The 23567-nt window shown below is 39.7% G+C and overlaps 3 protein-coding genes and 1 pseudogene across 6 annotated transcripts in view; 1 reads left to right on the top strand and 3 right to left on the bottom strand.

Moving 5' to 3' along the window:
• The window catches only part of esrp2 (epithelial splicing regulatory protein 2), a 23407-nt gene extending 15689 nt beyond the window's left edge, over positions 1-7718 (bottom strand). For 3 of the 4 annotated variants that reach the window (XM_034869789.1, XM_034869767.1, XM_034869781.1), the window contains exons 1-2: positions 7221-7539; positions 6606-6734 (exon numbers count right to left, since the gene is read on the bottom strand). In XM_034869789.1, the coding sequence (XP_034725680.1) occupies positions 6606-6734; positions 7221-7352 (261 nt within the window). In that variant the 5' untranslated portion in view covers positions 7353-7539. The other variant, XM_034869772.1, reaches the window with a different exon arrangement.
• A 4127-nt stretch (positions 7719-11845) lies between these two features.
• Positions 11846-13176, bottom strand: si:dkey-148a17.6 (uncharacterized protein LOC108190685 homolog). The gene has a single exon (XM_034869833.1). It carries the CDS (start codon positions 13076-13078, stop codon positions 11903-11905), a length of 1176 nt encoding a protein of 391 aa, XP_034725724.1. The 5' UTR covers positions 13079-13176; the 3' UTR covers positions 11846-11902.
• Positions 13177-14568: 1392 nt separating this feature from the next.
• On the bottom strand, positions 14569-15751 carry LOC117943619 (annotated as a pseudogene).
• A 2555-nt stretch (positions 15752-18306) lies between these two features.
• The window catches only part of LOC117943580 (E3 ubiquitin-protein ligase AMFR-like), an 11017-nt gene continuing 5756 nt past the window's right edge, over positions 18307-23567 (top strand). The window contains exons 1-9 of the mRNA XM_034869801.1: positions 18307-18499; positions 18890-19208; positions 19300-19392; positions 19518-19682; positions 21170-21322; positions 21993-22033; positions 22764-22896; positions 23014-23147; positions 23284-23394. Coding sequence (XP_034725692.1) covers positions 18957-19208; positions 19300-19392; positions 19518-19682; positions 21170-21322; positions 21993-22033; positions 22764-22896; positions 23014-23147; positions 23284-23394 — 1082 coding nt within the window. The 5' untranslated portion in view covers positions 18307-18499; positions 18890-18956. The remainder of the gene's footprint in view (positions 18500-18889; positions 19209-19299; positions 19393-19517; positions 19683-21169; positions 21323-21992; positions 22034-22763; positions 22897-23013; positions 23148-23283; positions 23395-23567) is intronic.

The raw sequence follows: 23567 nt of genomic DNA, 5'->3' as shown, positions 1-23567 counted from the left end.
ACACACATATATACACATACATACATATATATATATATACATACACATACATACACACACATATATATATATACACATACACACATATATATATATATGTGTGTATGTATGTATTTATGTATGTATGTGTGTGTGTCTAAAATGTGGTCTAGGTGATTGGATCTTAATGTGCTCTAGGTGCATTGATTCCCACCTATACTTATAGCTGTCCACTTATGAACAGATCATTCAGATCCAGTTTTATTATCAGGTGGATAAGGGGGTTTGTGTGTTTGGTTTTCATTGGGAACGAGGCTTGTCTAACAGGTTTTACTGTTTGCCTAGCAAGGGAGGGAGCACACAAAGGAGAGGAATGATCACAACTAAATACCAGCATCACAGTTTTCTAGCATGACCAACAGTCACAGCCAGACAAGATGAAAAACAACCCAAAACAAGTCCAACCTGCCTGCCTCCACTTTAGGTAAACCCTAATTAACCAACACCCAATCCTAGATACCAGCAACTCCCACATTAGTACATGTTTATTTATAACTACCAAATTCAATGAGCCCCATTCTGTGTGTTGTGTCAACCTGTTGTTGGCAGCATTTAACAGTCTACAGAGGTCACCACTTAAAACAAACACGTCAGAGGACTGCATTTTCGAGAATGTTTTACATTACTTGTTTGTCAGCAGGATTACGGAAAAACTATTCGCCCGATTTTCATAAAACTTAGTAAAAGTGAATACAAGCGGCATTCAAGTCGATATGACTTGAGTATTCAAGCCTCCGCCAATGCTATCCCCTATCTAGCATTGTTAACGAAAGTGAAACTTTGTGTATATGTCCTGTGATTGGGATCCTCTCCAAAATGTTATAGTTGTGCAAAGTCCTACGCTGCTACTCAATGTTACCATGCAAGGGACTCTCTTTTCCCTCTTCAGAAAATTAGTTTTTCCCTTCTTATTCCTGAATCCTCAAAGTTACCTGTGTAAGTGCAAAAATTAGACCATCTGGGTGTGAGAGACCAACTAAAACCCAATGATTGACTAGTTTTACATGGCCAATGGCTATTTATGACTGATCTTCAGACTGGGAGAGAGTATTAGAGGTGCATGTTGAAGCATGCTCCTTAAAAGTCAGTGAAATACAGAGCTATTTGGCAACGCGTACCAGCTGCTGACAAGGGAACAATGCTTCGGGGATAGATTAAGGGAGTTTTAGGGTGGCTGGACAGAAACCTGAAAGAATCATTGATCTGAGAAAAATAAAACAGCAAGAGCTCATTTACACAAGCCAACAAGTAAAAGATCACTGGTCACTAAAATTTATTTTCAAAAATAATTCTTTTGTAAGTTCTCTTTGCCATTGTGCAATACGGAGTAAAAGAAAGACATGGGCTATTATTACCATTCTTTGAACTACGCCCCTTAGCCTCTTACACTGTAAATGTTTCTGCAAATTTCGGGGTCAGGGTCATGTTAAATTAGGACTTGCTAGAGTATTTCCAAAAATTCTTGAGAACAGGCAAGCTCAAGACCCTGTTTATAATGTTTTTACATTTACATGTTTCACATTAGCTGCAGAAGGTCCATGTGCTAAAAGTGGGAAGCTCTAAGCTGACAAACCGCATGAAAGGGATATATTATGTTGTCTATGATTAATTAAGTACACACACACACACAAAAACAATTGGGTCAAACAAATATGGACCGTATGGATGCTTTTCACATTGTGTAAGAGCTATTTTGTTAATGTTGGCGTGGTGGCACGGATCAGATACAGCAGTTATTAATTAATAAATCCGCCATAGTTACACAACAGGATGACTGGATGAGAAATGCGCTGCTCTGGCTGTCATTCTAGTCCCAGACCTAAATGTCTTCTTAATTGAGGGCGGTTACGATAAGCTGTAAGTGAAAACAATTGGTTAAGTCAATCACAATATTGTGGTTTAAGTAAATCCCAATATTGTGACTAATGTAAAAGTAGAACCCAGAAACAATTTGTGAAACAATGTACACAGAGGACAGATCTACTGCAAGGAATATAATTATTCTACACAAAATATTAAGTGATATAATTAACTCTTTATATCAACTTCATATCTACCTTCACTTACATTTTTTGATTAAGTCTAGTTCAATTAGCATATTACACTGCTAAGGTAAACAAACTCTCCGGACCACTGTATCAACATACCACCTCAGCAGCATACCTTGTATTACAGCCTTTAGTAGAGCTGTATTAGTTAACTTCATAAAGTAAGTAGCAAACAAGAAGTGTAAAAAAACAAACAAAAAAAAGTTGAATTCAAAGTCCCTAGATTTCAATTCCCTCATGCATTGAATGTGCAAATTCACATGTACAATTTTCACTGTATGGAGATTATTTTTTTCAGATATGAAAAATGTTAAACTCTGATACTCCAAAATTGTAAGATTACTCCATCCGCACATTTCAAGCAGATCCATACTAGATAATGTAGTGATTACAGTGATAACAGTACTATTGTTTGCTCATCGCTTTGCATGCAGCTCCGCCTTGGCCAATTACTAAAGCCGGATTACTGAGAAATAACCAAGTGCTTTTGATAACGTAGCGGCACTCCCACTACCTTTCTCAACTGTGTCAAAAAAAGTTTAAATTGAGCAAACAAGCTAAACAGAAGCCAAATCTCACACTGACAGATATGTCGAGGCAACCGGCTATTGAGCCAAACGTCTGAACAGACTACAGAGGGAAAAAAAGAACATGGAAAAAGTTCAGAGTGCTTCCACCTTAAATCAGATACTTTAAAAAAAATAATTAACATGATCGGGTTATCGGTTATTAATGTGCAATGTGTGAAATCAAACAACCACCCATTTATTCATGTTTCACTTTATGCATTGCATATACAATACATAATATTGTCCATTTAATCTTTGCAACTTTCAGCCAATAGCCATGACAATAAACATCCAGCTGTACTACTTAAATGTTGTTGTGTTTATTTCAATGATACAATAATTGTTGGCTTGGCTCAGTTTCTATTTTAACCAACTTTCGCTCTCACTCCCCCCCTCTGGAAAGCCTTTCCACAGATGAGGGGGAGGAAGTGGCCTTTGAACATGGTCCTATCACAATTTGCTCTCCAGGTTAACCGGATTGTTTGTATGCAGAGGTGAGGTGGGGTGGTGGTGGCTGAAACAAATTCCGATAAGAGCTGCAGGGAGTGTTGCGGCTGTTTTAACTGTTTGAAAGGCACCTAAAAAGCAAACACACACACTGCCACCACAGCACATCGGCATGTCTCATAATGCTAGAGTTGGCCGCTGTTTGCATTCAGAATGATTTTAACTGGCCAAAAATCCACACAGATCACAGATAATCATGTAAATAAGCCAGGTTCTAAGAAGGTTTTTACATAGTGAGCATGTGCACCACAAGAACATGCACAGGAAAATCACTTACAGTGGAAAGAGATGAAAAAAAAGATTAATAGAAAAAGTCCCAGCTGAAATAAAAGTCTAAAAACAACACACAAAAAAAGATCCAGTGTGTAAAATTCACAAAAATGCACAAAAAAAAAGAAGGAAAAGTGTGTTAATTTCCTCAGGCTGCTGTGTCATACACAGTATACTATGTTTTCTGTTATAAGTCACATCTTTAACACATTTACAAAGTTACATGAGTGCAAACATAATTCTGAAGTAATCAGATGACTGCAGTATATTCTCCTCCAGTAGTCTTAAGTTGGATTTCCCCCCCAAACTTGCTTTGTCGAGTGAATGTAACAGTTATTGTAGCACCAGGCACAAAACATCAACATTCATTTAAAATCTTCCTTTTATAAAAAAGGCATTCATTTTGACACTTTGGTCTTAGAAGTCTTGGTACACACCCAAGACTAGATCCCCGAAGGACTGAGGTCATCCAAATCAGAGTGATTTTTGCATGTGATCTGTGTGCAGCCTTTTTTCCGTAGTGTTAAAATCCAGCTTATGTGAGTCACTCTTAGATGTGATTCATCAAGTTGTCTATGTCACAATATAGCTGCCTTTGTAAGACAGCACCTAATCCTTAATTTCACTCACTGCTGAAGCCTGTAGTCACTATTTCTGGCTGTGGTCTAAAACAGTTGGAAAACGGTGTCACAACAACAACAACAACGTGTGTGAGGTCTCACATCATGTGCAGCTCCCTACAGGCTGTAACATGCTGTCAGTGCCCCAGACTAAATCTAAGCCTGTACAGTCAGCAGCAACCTGACAACAGCTAAACCATACATCAGCCTACTCCCAGGAACTGAACTGCAGATATAACACACGCAAGCACACACGAGTACTAGCATGTAGGTTTAGTCGATAAATTGACTAATCCGTCCTTTTGATTTTAGTTGACTAATATCGACTTTGTTGATTAGTTATTTTATTGTTTTATGCTGAATGGCTTATTCACAAGAAATGTATGAGCACATCTCTGGAAACCTAGACAACTAACAGACAATATTTAAAAGTAGCGCTTTAGCATAGTCTGGCTTTCACCAGACCAAGCTTAATCTTTTAAGATTGAACATTAGTCTGGGGAGTTTGCTCTGTATTTTCTACTGCACGAGAGGCGTTATCAACGGGCATAGTTCAAGTTACTGTCCGCAATTGGATAGTCCTTCAACCAATCAGAACAACAATCCCGGTGACGTAGCAGCGACAGCGTCATCACCGGTTTGCTGTGCTTCGGAGGCCGCTTTGTTGCATGTAAACAAAAAGCTGCTTGGTCGCCCCTCTTTCGTTATTGTGTTACACCTGTGATTGGTCCCTGGAAAATTGTAACGAAAGCGGGATGGGTAAATGTACAGGTTTCCAGCCTGAGGTGCAGGGCGAGATCAAATCGCCGGCAGATTGGGCTGGGTATACCCAGTCTAACTTTAGCATAATTCTTCGTGGAGAAATAGTTTCCAATGTTATGGAGTTTAGCTAGCAAACAACCCCGCTAATCTCCACAGCCTTCTCTCAGACCACACAGCCCACCAATAAAAATCAGGGGCTTGTTTTCCTCTATCATTGAAAAACATGAAATGGACTGCTCCATCTAAAAAAAAAAAAAAAACACACATTATTCTTTATTGCAGTTCTGTACGAAAAAAATTGTACGAATGCAAATTTCCTTTACTTCCCTGAATCAAAACGGATCAAATTAACCTTAGAATGACCAATGGAGAAAGAAAGTAACCAGTGAGAGAAAGGTATGAAAAGAACAAACTGTTTACTTGGGTTAATATTTGAAGGTTCAGCACACAAACTAACCAACAGTGGAGCTGAATTCTTACCTGGTCTGTCTGAGGCATACATTACTTCAACATTTGGACCAAACTCCCATGACATTTTAAGTGTTTAAGCTAGTGTTAAAACCCCAGCTGCATCATTGCTATTAAACCCCCCCCCCCCCCCCAAAAAAAATGTAAAGAAAATATCCCATTTTCAATTGATTACCCCAACCAACCAAGCTGCTTGTAAATACATAGTATTTAGACCACAGCAGCACTAAATATCAACCCAAACACACTGGTCCAGCATGATAATGAGAGGTTTTTAAACTATGACATACGGGAGGGCAGTGAAGATGTAGCCAGTGCAAACAAACACTCTTGCGCAGATGAGTTAGGCAACAAGCATTTTTGTCGACGCACACCTCCTGACAGGGAGGAACCAGAAAGCAAATTCACGTCAAAAAGTGCCATGCCAATGATGAAGCCTAAGATCTGAAAGTCTCCCCTCCTGTCTGTCCTGCAGCCTAAAACAGAGGTGCGGTCCCATGTAAACATTCCGCCTTCCAGATGTCTGCAGCAGGGCCAAGACAAGACTAGACCTGCGACTCCTCCTTATCGTCCGATGCCTCGGGCTCTGCCTATCCTAACCCTTTAGCTTTAACAAACCGTCAGCGAAGTTAAACTGTCAGGGCAAAGCCAATGACATATCTCAACCAGGTGAAAGACCTTTTTTTTCTTTCTTTTTTTTTTTATATCATCAGGGAAACGTGACACTCCTTACATGAACTTACAGCTCAATGCCAAAATAGGTTTGTCATGTCCCATCTTGCTTTGGGCAAAACCTGTCAGAGATAAGTTGCCTCAGTTTATTTGGCTTCTGAATTTCTAATAATTCTGCTGATGGCATAGAGATTCTATGAGCTTTTGCTGTTTTCATGAATTCAGTTCCCCAGCGAGAGTTTTCAAACATGAAGTAAAACCAAGCACCAGGACCTCTAAGGCCTATTTCACACGGAAAGAGGTTGTTGGTTCACGGATCGTCAAGTAAGTAGGGACCAGAGGGTGGGGCTGGTTCAGGACCAGGAATGGAGCGTGGACTAGTAGCTGGAGAGGATTCAGTTCAACTCCTGAGCACTGCCAAGGTGCCCTTAAGCCAGGGACCAAACCCTACCAACCCCCCCAACGGCTCTTACTATGACAGCCCCATCCCTCCGAAAGCTCCCTACAAAAACAATGGATGTTTATAGGTCCTTTGTGTGCATGTGTGTGTAATTTCGGCCTGTGTGCGTGTGTAACAACAGAGTAAAATGCTTCTTAAATATTCCTTATGTGGATATGAACCTCACATTTAAGTGTCCAGTGGGACTCACCTGTTGCAAAACTTTGTCCAGGGGCTCAGCTTTAGCGAGGTCTTGCACAGTCAGCCCTGTCTCCTCTTTACACTGGTCTGTCAGCTCTAAAGTGTCTGGCTTGACAAGACATCTATGAAGCTTCCCGACCTGTAAATGGATTTAGCGGTTTATGGCGCAGAACACAGCGTAAAACTAAATGCAGCTAGTTCATGGTAAATTATAGACTTTAACACCCACATTCAGAAAAAATGAACTCTTACAAAAGTCAAACAAACAATTGACAATGTAGTTGCAAAAAGCACTTAATTGTCAATAAAGCGTTGTTTAGCCTAGATATCAAGAAGCTGACATGCCAAACCAAAACGGTGTGTTTTCTCCATGCAATGAGGTGAAACTACGGTCCTCGCCTGCTTGTTACATTTTGGTCGCACACCTGTAAAAGGTGAGCTAACAAGACGGCTGGACGGAGAATTGATGTAGCGTTAGCTAGCATGCTGCGGACGGTTTTAGAGAGCACACCATGTTGATTTAAATGTCAAACATACTGTTTCACTACAGGTAGACAATATGCCACAAACACTTTGGGTACATAAGAAACCGTACAACGAACGAACGGGTCAGAAAGGTCCGTACCTTTTTCTCATGTAGATCCACAATTTGCCACACCAAGAGAATTATTTCCCTCTCATCCGAACCCAGTTTACCCCCATTTGCACCAGCTGTTGCCCCAAAGAACACCACCAGAGTATCACTGTGCGAAGCCATCAGGGACCACAAGGGTAAAAACTACAATTAAAGCAAAGATTAAAATAAAAAATAACACGAGGGTTCACCTTTTTCCAAGTGATAAGAAGAGCGAACAAAAGGGCTGAAACTCAATTGAGGTAAACGCAGAGAGAAAAAGGGGGGAGATTATTTTCAGAGGAGCCACGAAAGAGTTTGCGTTCAGAGACTCTACCTGTTGAAGTACTTGAGTGTATTCTATCCAGAGATACTGGTTTAACTGGTAAAGAAGGGTGGAAATCCGTTTTTCTTTCACACGAACTCCATAACAACCCCTGCAGTTTTTTTTCCTCCTCTCCTTTCTATTTTTTTTCTCAGTTACCTGTGTGGCTCGACCTCTGCGCGAGGAGAGCTCCACAGACGTCGCCTATTGGCTGGTTTGGAAAGGTGAGGGCGGGAGCCTGGGGTGAGTACTGTAATCATATTGGTCAGATCTTTTGAATCAGGAAGTAATCTGACAAAACAGGGCTGTACCTCCATGAGGTATGTTGGATAGTAAAGCGTAAATGAACAGTGCCAAATGCAGAACACCACAACCCTGCCAACATAGAGCAACTTTTGGATGTTTTTAAAGGTTTGTTATTTACCATTAACATTTGTTTTACACGTGTGCTGATAATACATGTGAATCAAATAATAGGCTCCAAAATGTGAGCTGGAATACATTTTAAAAACTTTTTTTATTTTTATTAAAGAGTTTAGACAATATGGATCTGTATGGACCATACTGGAGAAGAAGCATTTGTGTAGCCTGTATATATTTGTTGTCTGTCTTATAGGGTTGGATATTTAGAACACAGATTTTATGTAAGCCTCATGGCTTATTCACTGCAATGTGCTACAAACCATTACTTTCTTGCATTCTAAACTGCTACTCGGGTAGAAAACAGTTGGAAACAAACCAATTCTTTTATTTGGTTTTCTCTGATGCTCATACAAATGTAAACAAGATACACCTGCACCATATCATGTCAATATTTACTAAATGTTTAAAGTTGTGATTGCTATAGTGCCATCATTATGATGATTTCCCCTAATTTCTTGCTGGGGAGCTGCAAGCTCTGTTGCTGCTGTTGGGATTTTGTTAGGTCTCCCCCCTCCCCGTCATTCCAGTGTATTTTTTTTATTTTTTATTTGGTCCTAGGACGCGTTCCTATGTCCCAGTGTATTGTTTGTTAATTGTTTAAATATAAATAAAATTCCAAAACATTCCCACAAAAATGATTATTTGGTAGGTAAAGGTAAAAGGGAGTGTAGGAAGGCCAAATAAAGGAGAACACAAACCAACACATAGACATACATGAAAACAAAGAGGAAGAGGGAACAAATAAAGAACAATGGAATCAGCCTGTACATAATAGAAAGTAACATATTATTTATTGTTTCTTATATGTTTCAATATGTCATCCTTATTAATCCTCTAAAAATCAATGCTGATTCATTGAATCAGCATTGAATCAGCATTGATTCAATTCAATGTGTGCTGCTTCACACTCCCACTGTGATTTGGAATAACTTTCCAAATCATTACTATTCATTTTTCTTTTTCTGGTCACACATACAGTAGGACGAGTAACACTTTTTGTGTAGCTAAACTGTTATCTCTGAGCAGCTTCCGTATTGAAATAAAATCTGGCACTTTAAAAGAGCAACAACATACAGTAGAGTTTTTTTTAAAACTTCACAGGTCCTTACTGGCCTGCTTGAGTTTTCACCCAATCTTTGGCCTTGTTCCCAGAATGCCATGTCTTGTTGCTCCTGACACTCCCATCTTGCTTGCGATGGGCCAGTAGACTGTAGTGAAATCAAGGCTTTTTGTCTCTTCAACTCCTTTTGCTTATTTAAATCCCCTTAATCTCAAGAATAATTCTTAGTTTCTCCTTCCTCTCGTGAAATCCTTCTTTTCAGCTGAACCATCTGATTAGTGGCTGGACACCTTGTGAAACACTTCAACTGAAACCCTAGACACATAATGAAATTCCTCACAACAACAACAACAACAAAGAACATTTATATTCATGACATCACATAGAAGAAGTGATTATACAAGTTATCTGCCTGGGGCACCAAAATGGCATGTTAATTCTTTGTTTTAGCAGGTGTAAGAAAGCAACATGTAGGACCCACCACCGTATCCGGAAACTAACTGGGTGTCAGCGGTAGTGTCACGTGGTGCGAGGTGTTTGCAGGTCTTCTAACAAGCCAGTGGCAATAGCGATGTGTTATGCAAAACCAACACTTCTCAGTGAACTTTAGGGATAAGATTCATGACTCAGTTATCCCCGTGGCAGGTCTCGTCTTGTGCTTTACTTTTAGCTATGGGGTGGGTATGAGTTCCATTGTTAGGGATTACATTATATACAGCAGCATATGTGATAGCTCCTATAAGGCAGGTTTTGAGAGCAAAACAGGATCAATTTACATTAAGTTAAATACCAAGGATCTGTGCCCACATTCTGTTTCGTCTTTGTAGCTAATTATTCATCAATATTTTATAATTTAAAAAAGCATAAAAAACATAAAGATAAGAAAGGACAGAGTGTTGATTTAATTAAAAAGTACAGTACAAACATATTGTACAAATACACTTATAATGAAAGGCAATGGATACATTAGGCACAAACCACACTGCTGATGTTATACACGTTGCTTCCTCATTCCGTAAGAAAAGGTCTAGCGTCTCAGAGTCAGCTACTGTTCTTGTGTGTGAATTTGTCTGACATGATTTCTTTATCACACACTTTGCCCTCTGTAATTTTCCACTGTCGAGGTTAAAATAATCCTGACTCACTAATATTTAAAGGTGATGTTTCACACTGGGTTTATTCAATTCTTAGTTCAAATCATTATCACTATAAGCCACATCCTTTTTTTAGATCATTTTTTGGGTATTTTCAGCAGAACGGGACAGCAGAAGACATGAACGTGGAGAGAAAGAGGGGGAAGACATGCAGCAAAAGGGTCGGAGTCATACCCTGGCCCACTGCATCGAGGAGCAACCCTCCACACATGGGGGCCCACCCCACCAACTGAGCCATCTGTGCGACAAATGAGCCCACTCATTTAACACAACAAATGTCACCCCACGGTAAAGTCATTAGTATGAAATATTAAATAGTTTTAAGTCCTATCAAAGGGAAGTCAATGTTACCAAGTTAGATGCAAAGTAACATTTCTACTTTTTTTTTTTTTTATTTGTTCAAAGTTTTAAAATCTATAGAAACATTGTATCTTGCTTGGTTCTTTCCATTTCCACTGTGTCAACACAGGCATACTTGTTTTTAAGTAGAATTAAGCAAGGTAGTGCTAAAAAAGAAAATCTCATCATGACCATTCTCTGGATAAAAACATACGATGAGATAGTGAGATAAATATATAATTATTGTTATGACACCACACAGAAATTATGTCAAACCTAAATATATATATATATATATATATATATATATATATATATATATATATATATATATAATACTGCCACTGCCATCTACTGGTTGTCTCCATTGGTTAGACCATGTTGTGTGTACTGCAGTTTTGCCAACAGATAAACTGAATATGCTATGATAAAAACATATCATAATTATCTGACTGAAAAATGCATTTTTAAAAATAACAGGAAATAGGATAACATTGAACTCTCTCACCTAAGAGTGCAGGTTTTTTGTTTTTATAGCACGGTAATCAACATTATGACATGATTCTGCTATTTGCTGCTCGACAAAGGGAACATGAAGATTTACATTTTGCAATATTTTCATTGAGGGGAAGTGGAGAGAAAAATATTTGTAGTGGGTTGTCAAGACAATTGTTAGCTAACTTGTCACAAGAGAAAAACATTTTTACAAAAGTTGAATGTTATGGATTCTATGATGAAAACTCACTAGGTGAACTGAACAACAGTGTTGTGACATAAGCTCCCAATAAAACTGTATCAGAGATGTTGCAATTTGCTGACAAAGAACGACACAGCAAGATTGAAAAGTTCTTAAACTCAAATTAACACACCCGTAGCTGTGAGTAAAATATTTCTCTGTGGCAAAACAGTAAAGAAATAAGTGGCTTACAGGATTACCAGATGAACGTCTAATGTGTTATGTTCCCACACCTAGTGGTAACTTAAAAAAAATTGTACACTGAATCAAAAATATAATCAATACTATGTCCCTTTGTTGGCATCAACTAGATTATATAATAAAAGAAAAACTTTACATTGAGAAATGTTGAATGTAAGTATACGTATTTATTGTGCTATTTATGAATATGATATGGAATACATAATATATAACATATTTATAAATATATGTTCACCATTCGAAAAAACAAACAACGAAAAAACTGTTGCATGTAAACCAGGTCATTTACAGAATTGCACAAGTATTGCACATATGAAGACTTCTTGTTTTTCTGTGTTGTAATTTCAAACAAAAGGAGTTTCATTTTTGGCAACATTTGATTTATTTAAAAATACATACAGTATACATGAATATCTACACATGTTCAGTACCAGGACAGATTATTTTTACACATTTTTATTTAATGTCCAGTTGGTCTTTCGGCTCAGACACACACTGAGAACTGTTGGTCTGTCTCTTGGACACAAAGGACAGCTCTTTATTGCCCTCACCTGGGGAGGTGCTGGAGATATGGCGGAAAAGCTTCTGGATACCGGTGTCCCGCAGGGAGCTTCTGAAGGAGCGAGCCGCAAACATGTAGAGGATGGGGTTAACAGTGCTGCTGATGAAGACCATGGCTCCAGCGATGAAAGTCATGGTGCTCCTGACGCTCTCCAGATTCTCCGCTGCGTCCGGGAGGGAGTTTTCAGTAGCCAGGATGATGAGTGAGAGGACATTTCCTATGTGATGAGGCGTCCAACAAATGGCAAACACAACCACTATACTGGCAATCAGCACCGTGGACTTGCGTTTAGACTTGAAGCTCATCTGAGTAATCCGGCTGCACAGGCAGCCATAGCAGACCACGAGGATGATGAGGGGTATAATGTAGCCCAGGAGTGTTTCTAGCAGCACACACACCAGCTCCTGGGTGACAGAAGTGTAAAGCCGGTACAGACAGTGCTCCTCACCAGCATCCGTCCCTACAACCTGAGTTGGGATGACCGGTATGCTGAACACAAATGCTGCAGTCCACAGAGCTAGCAGAACTTTATTTAAAGCTTTTTTCCTTTTCCAGCCAGCCGAGGAAAAGGGGTGGCGCACAGCCACAAAGCGTTCCACACTCATGAGAGTAATGAGGAAAACGCTGCTATACATACAGGCGTTGATCACGAACACCATGGCTTTACAGCAAGCTTCTCCAAACACCCAGTGGTGGGCCAGGGAGTAGATCCATAGAGGCAGGGTGATGAGGACCAGCAGGTCTGCAGCAGCCAGGTGCAGGATGAGCACCAAAGTGTGGGAACGCTGCTTGACGTGTCTTAGGATAGTCCAGATCACCAGCAGGTTCCCCGGAGCTCCTACTAGGAAGGACAGGCCCAGGATCACACAAGCCACTGCAGTCCCACCGTCAAACTCCTCAGGGGCCATGGTAATTTCCTCTGAGGAAGACAGCTCAGTTGAGTTATTCATGCTGCAAGTGTATGTGCTGACAGTAGCGTCTGCATGAAAAGAAAAACCAAAGTGCTGTACAAGCAAGTCTTCACTTCCCTTTAAGAATGGACAACACAGGAAAGAGGGTGATTCACGCATTCGTCATAGGTCCATTTTTCACCTCAGGTCATGATGGTAAAGAAAAGGAGTTTCAAAAAACTGAAAGAAAAATCTACAAACAGAAATTAAAGTGATCTCAAAAGTGAACTGATCTCAGGTGCTCCACCAGAGAGTACGCTCCGGAGTTACAAGCCAGAGGATCTGTATGAGGACTAAGTTTATGAAACTTCTATGATATACAAAAAAATCAAATCAAATTAGACTAAGGTATTTTTTTAATGAAGCAAAACCTTGCTGTCTAAAAAATATGTCCTATAGATGACCATGCATTTCACAGTTTGATTCAACTAACATGATGGCTAAAGGTCTGTTATGTAAAGGAGCACTTTTAGAAACTGGCCTGATCCCTTTTAGTTCCACAAGGAGGAGACCCTTTGCCTGATAATAGTCTGAATAATGAGAGAAGTGTATCAAGCAGGATTCATGTTATTGGGCGGATTCACTTAAAGGATGTAAAATCATAGCTTTTTTAGAATTTTGTTAGTGAGTATTAAAGTTAAATTAAAGCAACCCGTTGGCCACTTACATTCTTGAAGAGATAATGACTAAATGTCTGTGAGTGTCACAGGGAATAATTACTTCAAGTTCAGTAAGCAAGAAAATTTGTCAAGTTCTGCGTTGAATAAAAATCAGAGATAATGATAAACTAAATAAGTTTAAAGTATCAACAAAAAATAAATTATTTCTGCAGTTTCCAAGAACATTGGTCTGGGGGTACTTCATTTTTATCATGTAAAAATTGAGTTATAAAGTTTTCAAATTTTTTAAACCATACGACAGGAACTGATCATCAACAGCAAGAAACATGTAAAGACTGCAATCATGTGTTTGCATTGACATCCGAGGGTAAACGTGAAACAAACTTCTTTTGGAAATTTATGTTAATGCCTTAATTCAAAAGATTTAGAAAAATCCAACCTTTTAAGGACACCTATTTTCTTTGTGAAAGGACAATGTATTGTAAATTAATAAATGTTCTTCCTTAAATTACAGGGGCATAAGTATGCATACCCTTATGATAAAGACCAGTTATTTCTTGGATCCAGGATACTATGTATCCTCATAAAGTTCCCTTGGCCTTTGGAATTAAAATAACAACACATAATCGTTTAACCTTCACCATACCTAGAGATTAGCATGGTGTTATTTCAGTTAGCTTAATACTGATTTGATTTGCAATGAGAGATGATCATAAGGAAAGTTCCCCATGCCTATCTCTATGATGAAGGGTATGTGATGATGGGGGGTTATTTTAATTCCAAAGGCCAAGGGAACTTTATCAGGCTGCATAGTATCCTGGATCCACAAAATAACTGGCCTTTAAAAATAAAGATCCGCCTGCTTCTATGGGAATTTAACATAGGGGTTGGATTTTATTAATGTTTTGAATTAAGGCATTAAGATCAATTTCCAAATTTGTATTCTTCTTTTTAACTTTTGCATGGGTGTGTGATGCAAGCCACTGTATGTGCTAATGATATGAATAGCTTGAACACTGACAACCATTGTCAGCACTATTTACACATGACATACAGGCTTTCAAAACCTTAGATCATATAAAGGCTTTCATAGCAAAGTATAGTCCCTTAATTCACTGCAGAAAAACAAATGTCACATTTCCCTTGCATCACATTTGAAGGGATTTAGTTTTCATTTTAGTTTTCAGTCAGAAATCAGCTTTACTTGTGATTTGCTGCCATCTGGCCAGTCTTCTGTTGTACTACAAGCTCCCTCAGATTGATGGTGTGAGTAGCCATTTCCTGGAACAGCCTGACTAGTCGCGACTCTTCCAGACTCCCTCGTAAGTTCCTAGCAAAGAGGACGTATAACACAGGATTCATTGATATGCTGATGAAAACAAGGACACCAGAACTAAAGACAACACTCTTTGGAACACATTCATGTTCTTTGCCAGATCTCAGGATACAAACCAGATTGGTTATGTTGATTATATGGTAAGGCAACCAGCACAGTGTGAAGGCTACAACCACATGCACAAGATGGATGGATTTATGTTTGGAGATGAAACTCATTGTCCTGAGCTGGGCATCTACCAGACAGTAGCAGTAACTAAGAATGATAAAAGGAACTACAAAACCCCCCAAGGTCGCTTGGGTCTGAGAGCTGTATTCCTTGATAAAACAGTGCTCAGTTCCATCTCTTTACTCTGAAGGCTTTGTCAGTATGTCAGGCACTCCTAAAAGCAAAGCAAGGAACCACAAAAGTACAAGACATCTGTTCATTACACTCTTGGTCTTCAAGCGCATCATCACAAATTGGTGACAGTTGGCTAAATAGCGTTCTACAGTCATAAGGTGGATGAAGAAGATGATGCCGAGAATGCATTCACTGATAATGTACACCAAGGCCTTAGAAAAGAGCTCTCCACACACCCAGCTGTGTACCAGGGAGTAGATCCACAGAAGCAGGGTGATGAGGACCAGCAGGTCTGCAGCAGCCAGGTGCAGGATGAGCACCAAAGTGTGGGAACGTTCCTTGACGTGTTTCAGGATAGTCCAGATCACCAGCAGGTTCCATGGAGCTCCTACCAGGGAGGACAGGCCCAGGATCACACAAGCCACTGCTGTCCCACTGTCAAAACTCCACAGGGGCCATTTCCTCCAAAGGCAACTGCTCGGCTGAGTTTTTCATGGCAAAAGTGTGTGTGCTGACAGTGGCGTCTGCATGAAAACAAACACAAAGTGCTGTGCAAGCAAGTCTTCACTTCGCTTGATGGATAAATTGAACAGGAAACAAGTTTCTCACAGGACTAGTCAGAGACAGGAACCAAAATGACACGCACCAAAAGCTATTCAATTTGCTGTAGACAGCTGTTATTTCAAAGTACTTTCTTTTTCTGTTTTGTGACCATGATTTGGTTAGCAACTTTATTACTAATGGAAAAAGTCAGGAATAATGAAAGTACATAGTTGATTTGATTGCCATGGAATGATTAAAGGTCCCATGGCATGACAATTTCACTTCATGAGGTTGTTTAATATGAGTTCCCCCGGACTGCCTGTGGTCCCCCAGTAGCCAGACATGGCAATAGGTGTAAACCAAGCCCTGGGTATCCTGCTTTGCCTTTGAAAAAATGAAAGCTCAGATGGACCCATCTGGAATCTTGCTCCTTAGGAGGTCATAAGTGGCAAGGTTACCTCCCTTTTCTCTGCTTTTTTTGGCAACCATTAAGAGAGAGCGACATCATGGCTTTGAAACGAGCAAAGTGGCAGTTGGTCAAGGCCCCCCCCCCCCCCCCTCATCAAAAGCTAAAGACTCAGAAATGACATTGTGGGATGGTCTCTATTGGCTGTAATTCTCTTTGGGAAAGAGACTTCAGATATGGTATTAGGGGACCACTGAGGTCTAAATAAAAGCATCCACAGACCACCATGTCATGGGACCTTTACTTGCAGTCAATGCATGGCAAAAAAAGGTCAAAAGTCTTCCATGGTATGGCCGGGTTAGCTCAGTTAGTAGAGCAGGCGCACATGTATGGAGTTTACTGCTCAATGCAGCGGCTGTGGGTTTGACTCTGACCCGTGGCCTATTGCTGCATGTCATTTCCAGTCTTTCTTGTCTTCATCTGTCCTGTGGAATTAAAGGCCCAAAATGCCCCCTAAAAAATCTCTTTTATGGGTACTTTCTACAAAGCACTGACTAAACCTCAATTTTCCTATTTCTAAAAGAATCTGCTCCTATGTAATTTTGTAATGGTTGAGATCCATAATCCTGTGCATTACTGCCACCCTCTTCTCTGGCATGGCTTAAAAAACTGTATTCAGCTTCCCAGGAAGAGACTGTAGCTGCTGTACAACAGTCACTGTGTCTTTCTGCAACAATCAACAATTCAATATAATAAATACAATATCACCTCTTATACCTCCTCTTTTCCACATGTCATTGCCATCACCAGACACATCCTATAACCACCTGTGCTTGAGTAAAAAACTTTATTCAGCACAATGGAATACCTTTTAATGTACTGACCACAAAACCTACACGATTTCTTATTGATACATATATTGCATATACAGTATACAGCCAGTATTTCTGAGATGGCAGATGAAAAGCTAAGCTAGTGTCTTTCTTGTCCCTTTCTATCCCTATTCTCCCCCAATAACCTTTGCAACAGTGTAACAACGCTCCCACACAGCTTAACTTTGGACTCTGTCAACCCAATCTATTGCATAGATGTCAACCTTTTTTGTTAATTATTAACAATCCTTGCCTTTTCACCAATGCACTGAGAATGATGTCTGAGCACAGGACACTATGGAATTAAAAAAATTTAATATACAACCCAATTTCCTCCATTCATTTTAGCTTTCACTAGTATTTTGTGTTGTTATCAATACCAGGGCTCCATATAACGTATTCAATTTATTTAGTTATTCTCAGATGTGAAACTTTCAACTTCAATAGTTCAGTCTCTAGATGCAATTAAGGTTAAAATATTGATCCAGACTAAACTAGCAGTGAAGCGGTAAAGAACAACAAAAGTTGTATACAATGATCTATAATAGCTAACCTATAACACAGTACCTGGTTACTAGAAACTCTGTTGGTAAATTTGGAATTACTTCAAATTAAGAAAAGAAATTAACATGAAGATTTAGTACGTGAGTTCAGAGGGTCATGTTGTCGGTTGTGATGTGGCTGAACGTGTGCAACATCCAGGGTCCAAAACTGTCGGGGAAACATAGACCTCACACAGTCTATGAATTCTGTGTCGGCCCTTGCAATCATAAAGTCAAGTATAGCCAAAGAGAGCAAGTACCAACCCTAAACAACACACATCACATAGGGAAGCATACACTGTTTTTTGTCATCATGCCAGAAATGTTAAAGCATGTGTTAGTTAAAGGAAACATGTATCAGAGAGAAAGTAGGACATGTTAAAATAAATGAAATGGCTAACAGGAGCAGGAGTAATAACAATCAAGAGTGTGGTGAAAGTAGACAAGGCAGAATATGCTTGCCAGCTTCCTACTATGAAAAGGTTTGACGAGGAAAATCTGACCTACTGGACACTGTAGGGGTTAACTAACTCCAGAAGATGGCAGTAGTGCAGCCTTAAGAATGCTAGCCGCCGTCTATCTTCATAGAAGAAGAAGAAGAAGAAGAAGAAGAAGAAGAAGAAGAAGAAGAAGAAGAAAAAGAAAAAAACAGCAGCAGCATACTACCATACGACGACGACGAAGAAGAAAAACCGCAGACGAAGAAGAAGAAGAAGAAGAAGAAGAAGAAGAAGGTTTCAGCCAGTTGCATTGTCGATAAAATAAACATGACGATGTTGACAATTACGATGTTTTCAGTGCAGCTGCACTAACTAAAAGTAAAGCACTGAATACAACGAGGGACGGTGGATAGTGGGTTTAACTAAATCTGGAACAAACTGTAAGTGACGATTTAAAACGAGCTAGTTGTCTGGTGCTTAACAGTGGCTAGCTACGTTGCTAATGTCAGCTAACAAGTAAGCTAGCTATTCAGTAACGTTAACGTTAGCCAGGTGACGCTAAGCTATATACCCACTGTTAGGGCGTGAACTCTTGGTGTTGCCCTCATAATTATTTTCACTATTATTTACCGTTACATCTAGCGCCTAGGTTACTAAGCCCATTCGATCGCGGGCCAACGGTTTTTATGTTGTTTGGGTGATTTAAGCTTTTAGCACCAAGTACAGTTCAGTCAGTGCACTGACCTTTTGCATGTGTATGTAACAAAGCTAATGTTTACGCATGTTTGGCCCACGTTAGCCTCTTTAACTCACTTCTGCTACCCTCACAGGTTTTGAATACTTGGATCAGGACATACGCCATTTTCACGAGTTGACAAGTGGACCGTAAACTCTGCAATGCCTCTGCTGTTTTTGGAGAGGTTTCCTTGGCCCAGCCTGCAGACCTACACAGCACTGAGTGTGGCTTTGCTTGCTGGCAGCATCTTTAGTGCCTACACCACTGTGACTGATCCAGGCATTGGGGTCTTGGAAACTGATGAAATACCTGCTCTCTCTGAAGGGGAGCATCTTGAACATCTAAACAATGATATTAGTGAGCCAGAATTGTCAATCCTGTGGTATCTTGCCAATGACAGTCTTTTTGTATGGGTGAGTGTCATCTAGTTTAGCTCAGTTTTGCATTTGTTTGAATATTCTTACAAAAAAACTAACTGTCACGTTCTTCTCTGTACTCCCCTAGGTGTTGGTCAACACATTCTGCTGCTCTTTGATGTTAACTGCTAAAATGATTCAGTATGTGGTGTTTGGCCCGCTCAGGGTCAGTGAGAAGCAGGTGAGTCTGTGTCTACAACAGTGTTGAAGAAATTATGAAATACTTTCATGCCTGGGTTATTAAGCAGCTCTACTTGAGTCTAGCAGAAAAAAATGCATGTCATTTGCTCTGTGTTAATTCCTCAGCATCTGAAAGATAAGTTCTGGAACTTCATCTTCTACAAGTTCATTTTCATCTTTGGCGTATTGAACGTTCAGACAGTGGACGAGGTGGTCATGTGGTGTTTGTGGTTCTCTGCCCTGGTTTTTCTCCACCTCATGGTACAGCTCTGCAAAGACCGATTTGAATATGTAAGTATTAGAAACTACACCATTGTTTTTTACGCATTCCAGTGCCTCTAACTCTGGTTTATTGCTGTCAATCTTGTATGGTAGTCAAGGGCAGAGCGGTATACCAAATGTATTGGATTATGACATAACATGACATTATGAATGAATCTTATCATTACAAATATACTTTCAACACAATTTTCCAATCCAATTCAATTAAGAATAGCTACAACAAGTAATCGTATTGTACCATATGTTCAACCAGCCAATCAGTCCACAATAAAAAACACAAGTTGTATCAAAACAAATATATCAGAAATAAGCCAACACCTGATATTTTGGATAGGCGACTAAAGATGAAAGAGTTTCCAAAGATAAAAATGAAAGATTAATGAAAGACACTAAAGATTTTCAGCCTTTCTTTTGATAGGACAGCAGAAGACATGAAAAAGGGGGGGGGGGGGTGAAATGCAGCAAAGAGCCGCAGGTCGGAGGCAAACCCGAGCCCGCTGCGTTGAGGAGTAAACCTCTAAATATGGGTGCCCGCTCTACCAACTGAGCTATCCGGGCACCCAGCCTAAGTCTCTTCTAAATATTTCTTTCTTGCCTTGAAAGCATACACCTCTGATGTAGATTTGTCATGGTTTAGGTTGTCCTTTGTACCTAGTTTTATTTATTTTCTGCTACAGACTCTTATTTGTTCAGGTTCCTACAGGACACAAATATGTTTAAAAATGTCAGTTAAGAATAATCTGTAAATAGTCTTTTTTAAATGATTTCCACATTACCATAGATACATAGGTACAAGATGGCATAAGCAGGTATTGGAATCTTTAGGAACCGTGTACAGCAAGTTTTGTCTGTTTCGTTGCTAAGATATATTATAAGGTATTATAGATAGGCCTACATGTCCCTGAATGAAACACGTTCTTATTAATACTACACAGTGAACCCGATAGTACTAGGTCCACTGTCTTTGTGGCTGCCTTGTTACTCACAAGGACTGACAGTAAATTGGAGGTAGCCTGAAGCCGGGCATTTGACTTTCAAGCTTTATAAAGTTGTCTTTTTAAAAGGTGTGGGACGTGTCCCCCAAAAGTCTGAGAGTAACTGTACTCTTCTCAGCTCCGGATCTATTAATAGTTCCTTGTTTTGGCATGTGAGGCTGCTGATAGACATGTCCCTGTATCAGATTCATGTTGGGGTAAACAAAATATCAAATTTAATTGACCACCTTACAAGCACTACTATTTAAAACAGGCATTTAGTTGGTTTGTTGCCTGTGATGTAACTGGCCTACTTAATGTACAGAGAGAAAATGTATCACTTTGTATGTGTGTTAATAAATGCACTGGGCTACGTGTGGTTGTGTATGTCTAGCTGTCTTCAAGTCTTTGTTTCAATCTCCCAGCTTTGTCTACAGATCTGCAGTTCTGCCTGTTCTTTTTAGGTTGAAGTCAGTTGAGAAAGGCACAGTCCACTTATATTGCACATTTTCTTCCATACAGCTGTCTTTCTCGCCCTCCACTCCCATGAACAGCCATGTACGAGTGCTTTGTCTGCTGGTCTCCCTGCTGCTGGACTGCTGTGGTCTGGCTGTGGGCTGTGGTCTGTTTGGAGCTTCTCATGGCATGCATACCCTCTCCTTTATGGCAGCAGAGGTAAGAACCTGGAGCCACAACTGTATAAAAATGGTGGCCGGTGTGTGGACAATGGCATATTGATTGTGGACTTTTTGAGCGTTTGCTTAGGCTCATGTAATTCTTAAAGATTTCATTTCATTTAACATGCTTATTATTTTAAATGTGCCTGGGCAGATCTATAATGTTTTTCATGTGCCATATTGTAAACACTCCAAACCTCTTTTATGGCAGACATTTTGACATTAAAGCAAGAAAAGCACAGTTGTAATTAATAACATAAATAAAAGTTGCATTTGATTTAAGTGTGCCAGTTCCAGGGCCCCAGTATTGTGCATGCCTGGTCACGAGTATAGGTAACTGGTGCCCTGGAATCAACACTAATGTTTCCAGTTGTTACTGCTACGACAAGTCAAAACATCTACTGTTGAAAAATGCTTATTTATTTTAATACAGAGACTACAGAAATCTCCATAAGGGGATACTTTTTCAAAGAGAGGTTTAGTCTAATAAACACACAAATTCTTACCACTTCCCATCTGCCCCCATTACTTTATTTAGCACAAATTATCCTTCAGGTAGTTTCATTTCTTTTAAAGTCACAACTGAAATGTTATATTTTGTTATCAATAATGGAGAGTAGACCACCAGAGTTACTCCACATTTACCTGTATCCTTTTTTTCCCATTAGTGTCTGTTGGTGACTGTACGCACTGGGCATGTCATCATGCGGTAAGTCACTTCAAAGCCTTCTTACAAATGCATGCGCATGTGCACTCTGCAGCAGTACGGAATAGAGCCTGTGCCTATGTAGAAAAGAATGGGCTTGGGGTTAGCTACAGCATTTGTTTTCCCCCGGGTCCATTACACAAGTGTAAAAGGCTTCTTTGTCCCAAAAAGAGGGGTCAGGATTATACCAGTAGCAGAAAAAACTCTAATCAGCTGAGGTGCTCCTAGATACTCATACATATTAGTCTAACATTAAAACCTGCAAACCGTTCACAGTTTACAGTACGGGCACAGTGCTCTGGCTTGGTACATAGCAAACTATGTTTTTGATGACTAACCGTGTATTACTTTAACTATAAAAAATTGGTTTGTGTTTATCATGTTACTACACACAATGTATTAGGGGGTTTATTGGCGTTAGACAATTTATACAGATTTTTTCAATTAAGCAAATTGATTTAAAGCTATTAATTCATTCCTATACATAGGACAATTAGGAAATTGTGAACTTTGATTCTCTATTGTTATAACAATAACACTGTTATCTCTCATCCTGTTATTTAATTTGTCAATTTTTCAATGGCAATATACCTGTTATTGTACAATAATACCTTTACACTTAATACATTATGATTTTCCAAACCCTATCCAAGATAAGGGCCACAACATCCACCATACTGTCTCAATATCACCTGTGTTTCATGGCCTGATAGAGTTGTGCATGTCCCCTCAGATATTCCATTCATCTGTGGGATCTAAACCATCCAGGGACCTGGGAGAGTAAGGGAACATATGTCTATTACACTGACTTCATCATGGAGCTGGCTATGCTCTTCCTGGACCTCATGCACCATATCCATATGCTGGTAAGACACAGAGGGAACAGGTGTCGGCATGTTGTGATATAAAAATGTAGTCTCTCCCTGTCTTTTTTTTTTTCCACTTTCCTAACTTTGTTTTTTTGTTCATACGTTTTTCGTCAGCTTTTTGGAAACATCTGGCTGTCCATGGCAAGCTTGGTTATCTTCATGCAGCTGCGGTATCTCTTCCATGAGGTCCAGCGCCGTGTCCGCCGCCACAAGAACTACCTTCGTGTCATCAACAACATGGAGGCCAGGTAATAAAATATCTTGATTTGATGGTTTTCCCCTTTTTACCTCATAGTTCTGCGCTTTGTTTGTTTAATTCAGTTATCCGTCAACTATTCCTGTTTTCATCATTATTTTTATGTACTCTGAAACTTATTTGTGCAGATTTGCAGTTGCTACTGCAGAGGAGCTGGCAGCTAATGATGATGATTGTGCCATCTGCTGGGATACTATGTTGACAGCACGCAAACTACCCTGTGGGCATCTCTTCCACAAGTAAAGCGTTTTTTTTAATTTGCAATGCCTGCATGGTTTATATCTGTAATCCAATGTTTTACTGGTACGACTGGCCTGTGTTTCCATCGCCTAGAAAAAAAGGAACTTACAGAATAAAGATGGTGGTGTGTGTGTGTGTGTGTGTGTGTGTGTGTGTGTGTGTGTGTGTGTGT

This window comes from Etheostoma cragini, chromosome 1 (genome assembly GCF_013103735.1).
Source record: "Etheostoma cragini isolate CJK2018 chromosome 1, CSU_Ecrag_1.0, whole genome shotgun sequence".
In the NCBI taxonomy this organism is placed as follows: Eukaryota; Metazoa; Chordata; class Actinopteri; order Perciformes; family Percidae; genus Etheostoma; species Etheostoma cragini.
This window is presented reverse-complemented; position numbering and strand designations above follow the sequence as displayed.

What these genes read in the sequence shown, in the direction of transcription:
- si:dkey-148a17.6 (XM_034869833.1), bottom strand. Translation starts at nt 13,078, where the DNA reads ATGCGTGAATCACCCTCTTTCCTGTGTTGTCCATTCTTAAAGGGAAGT.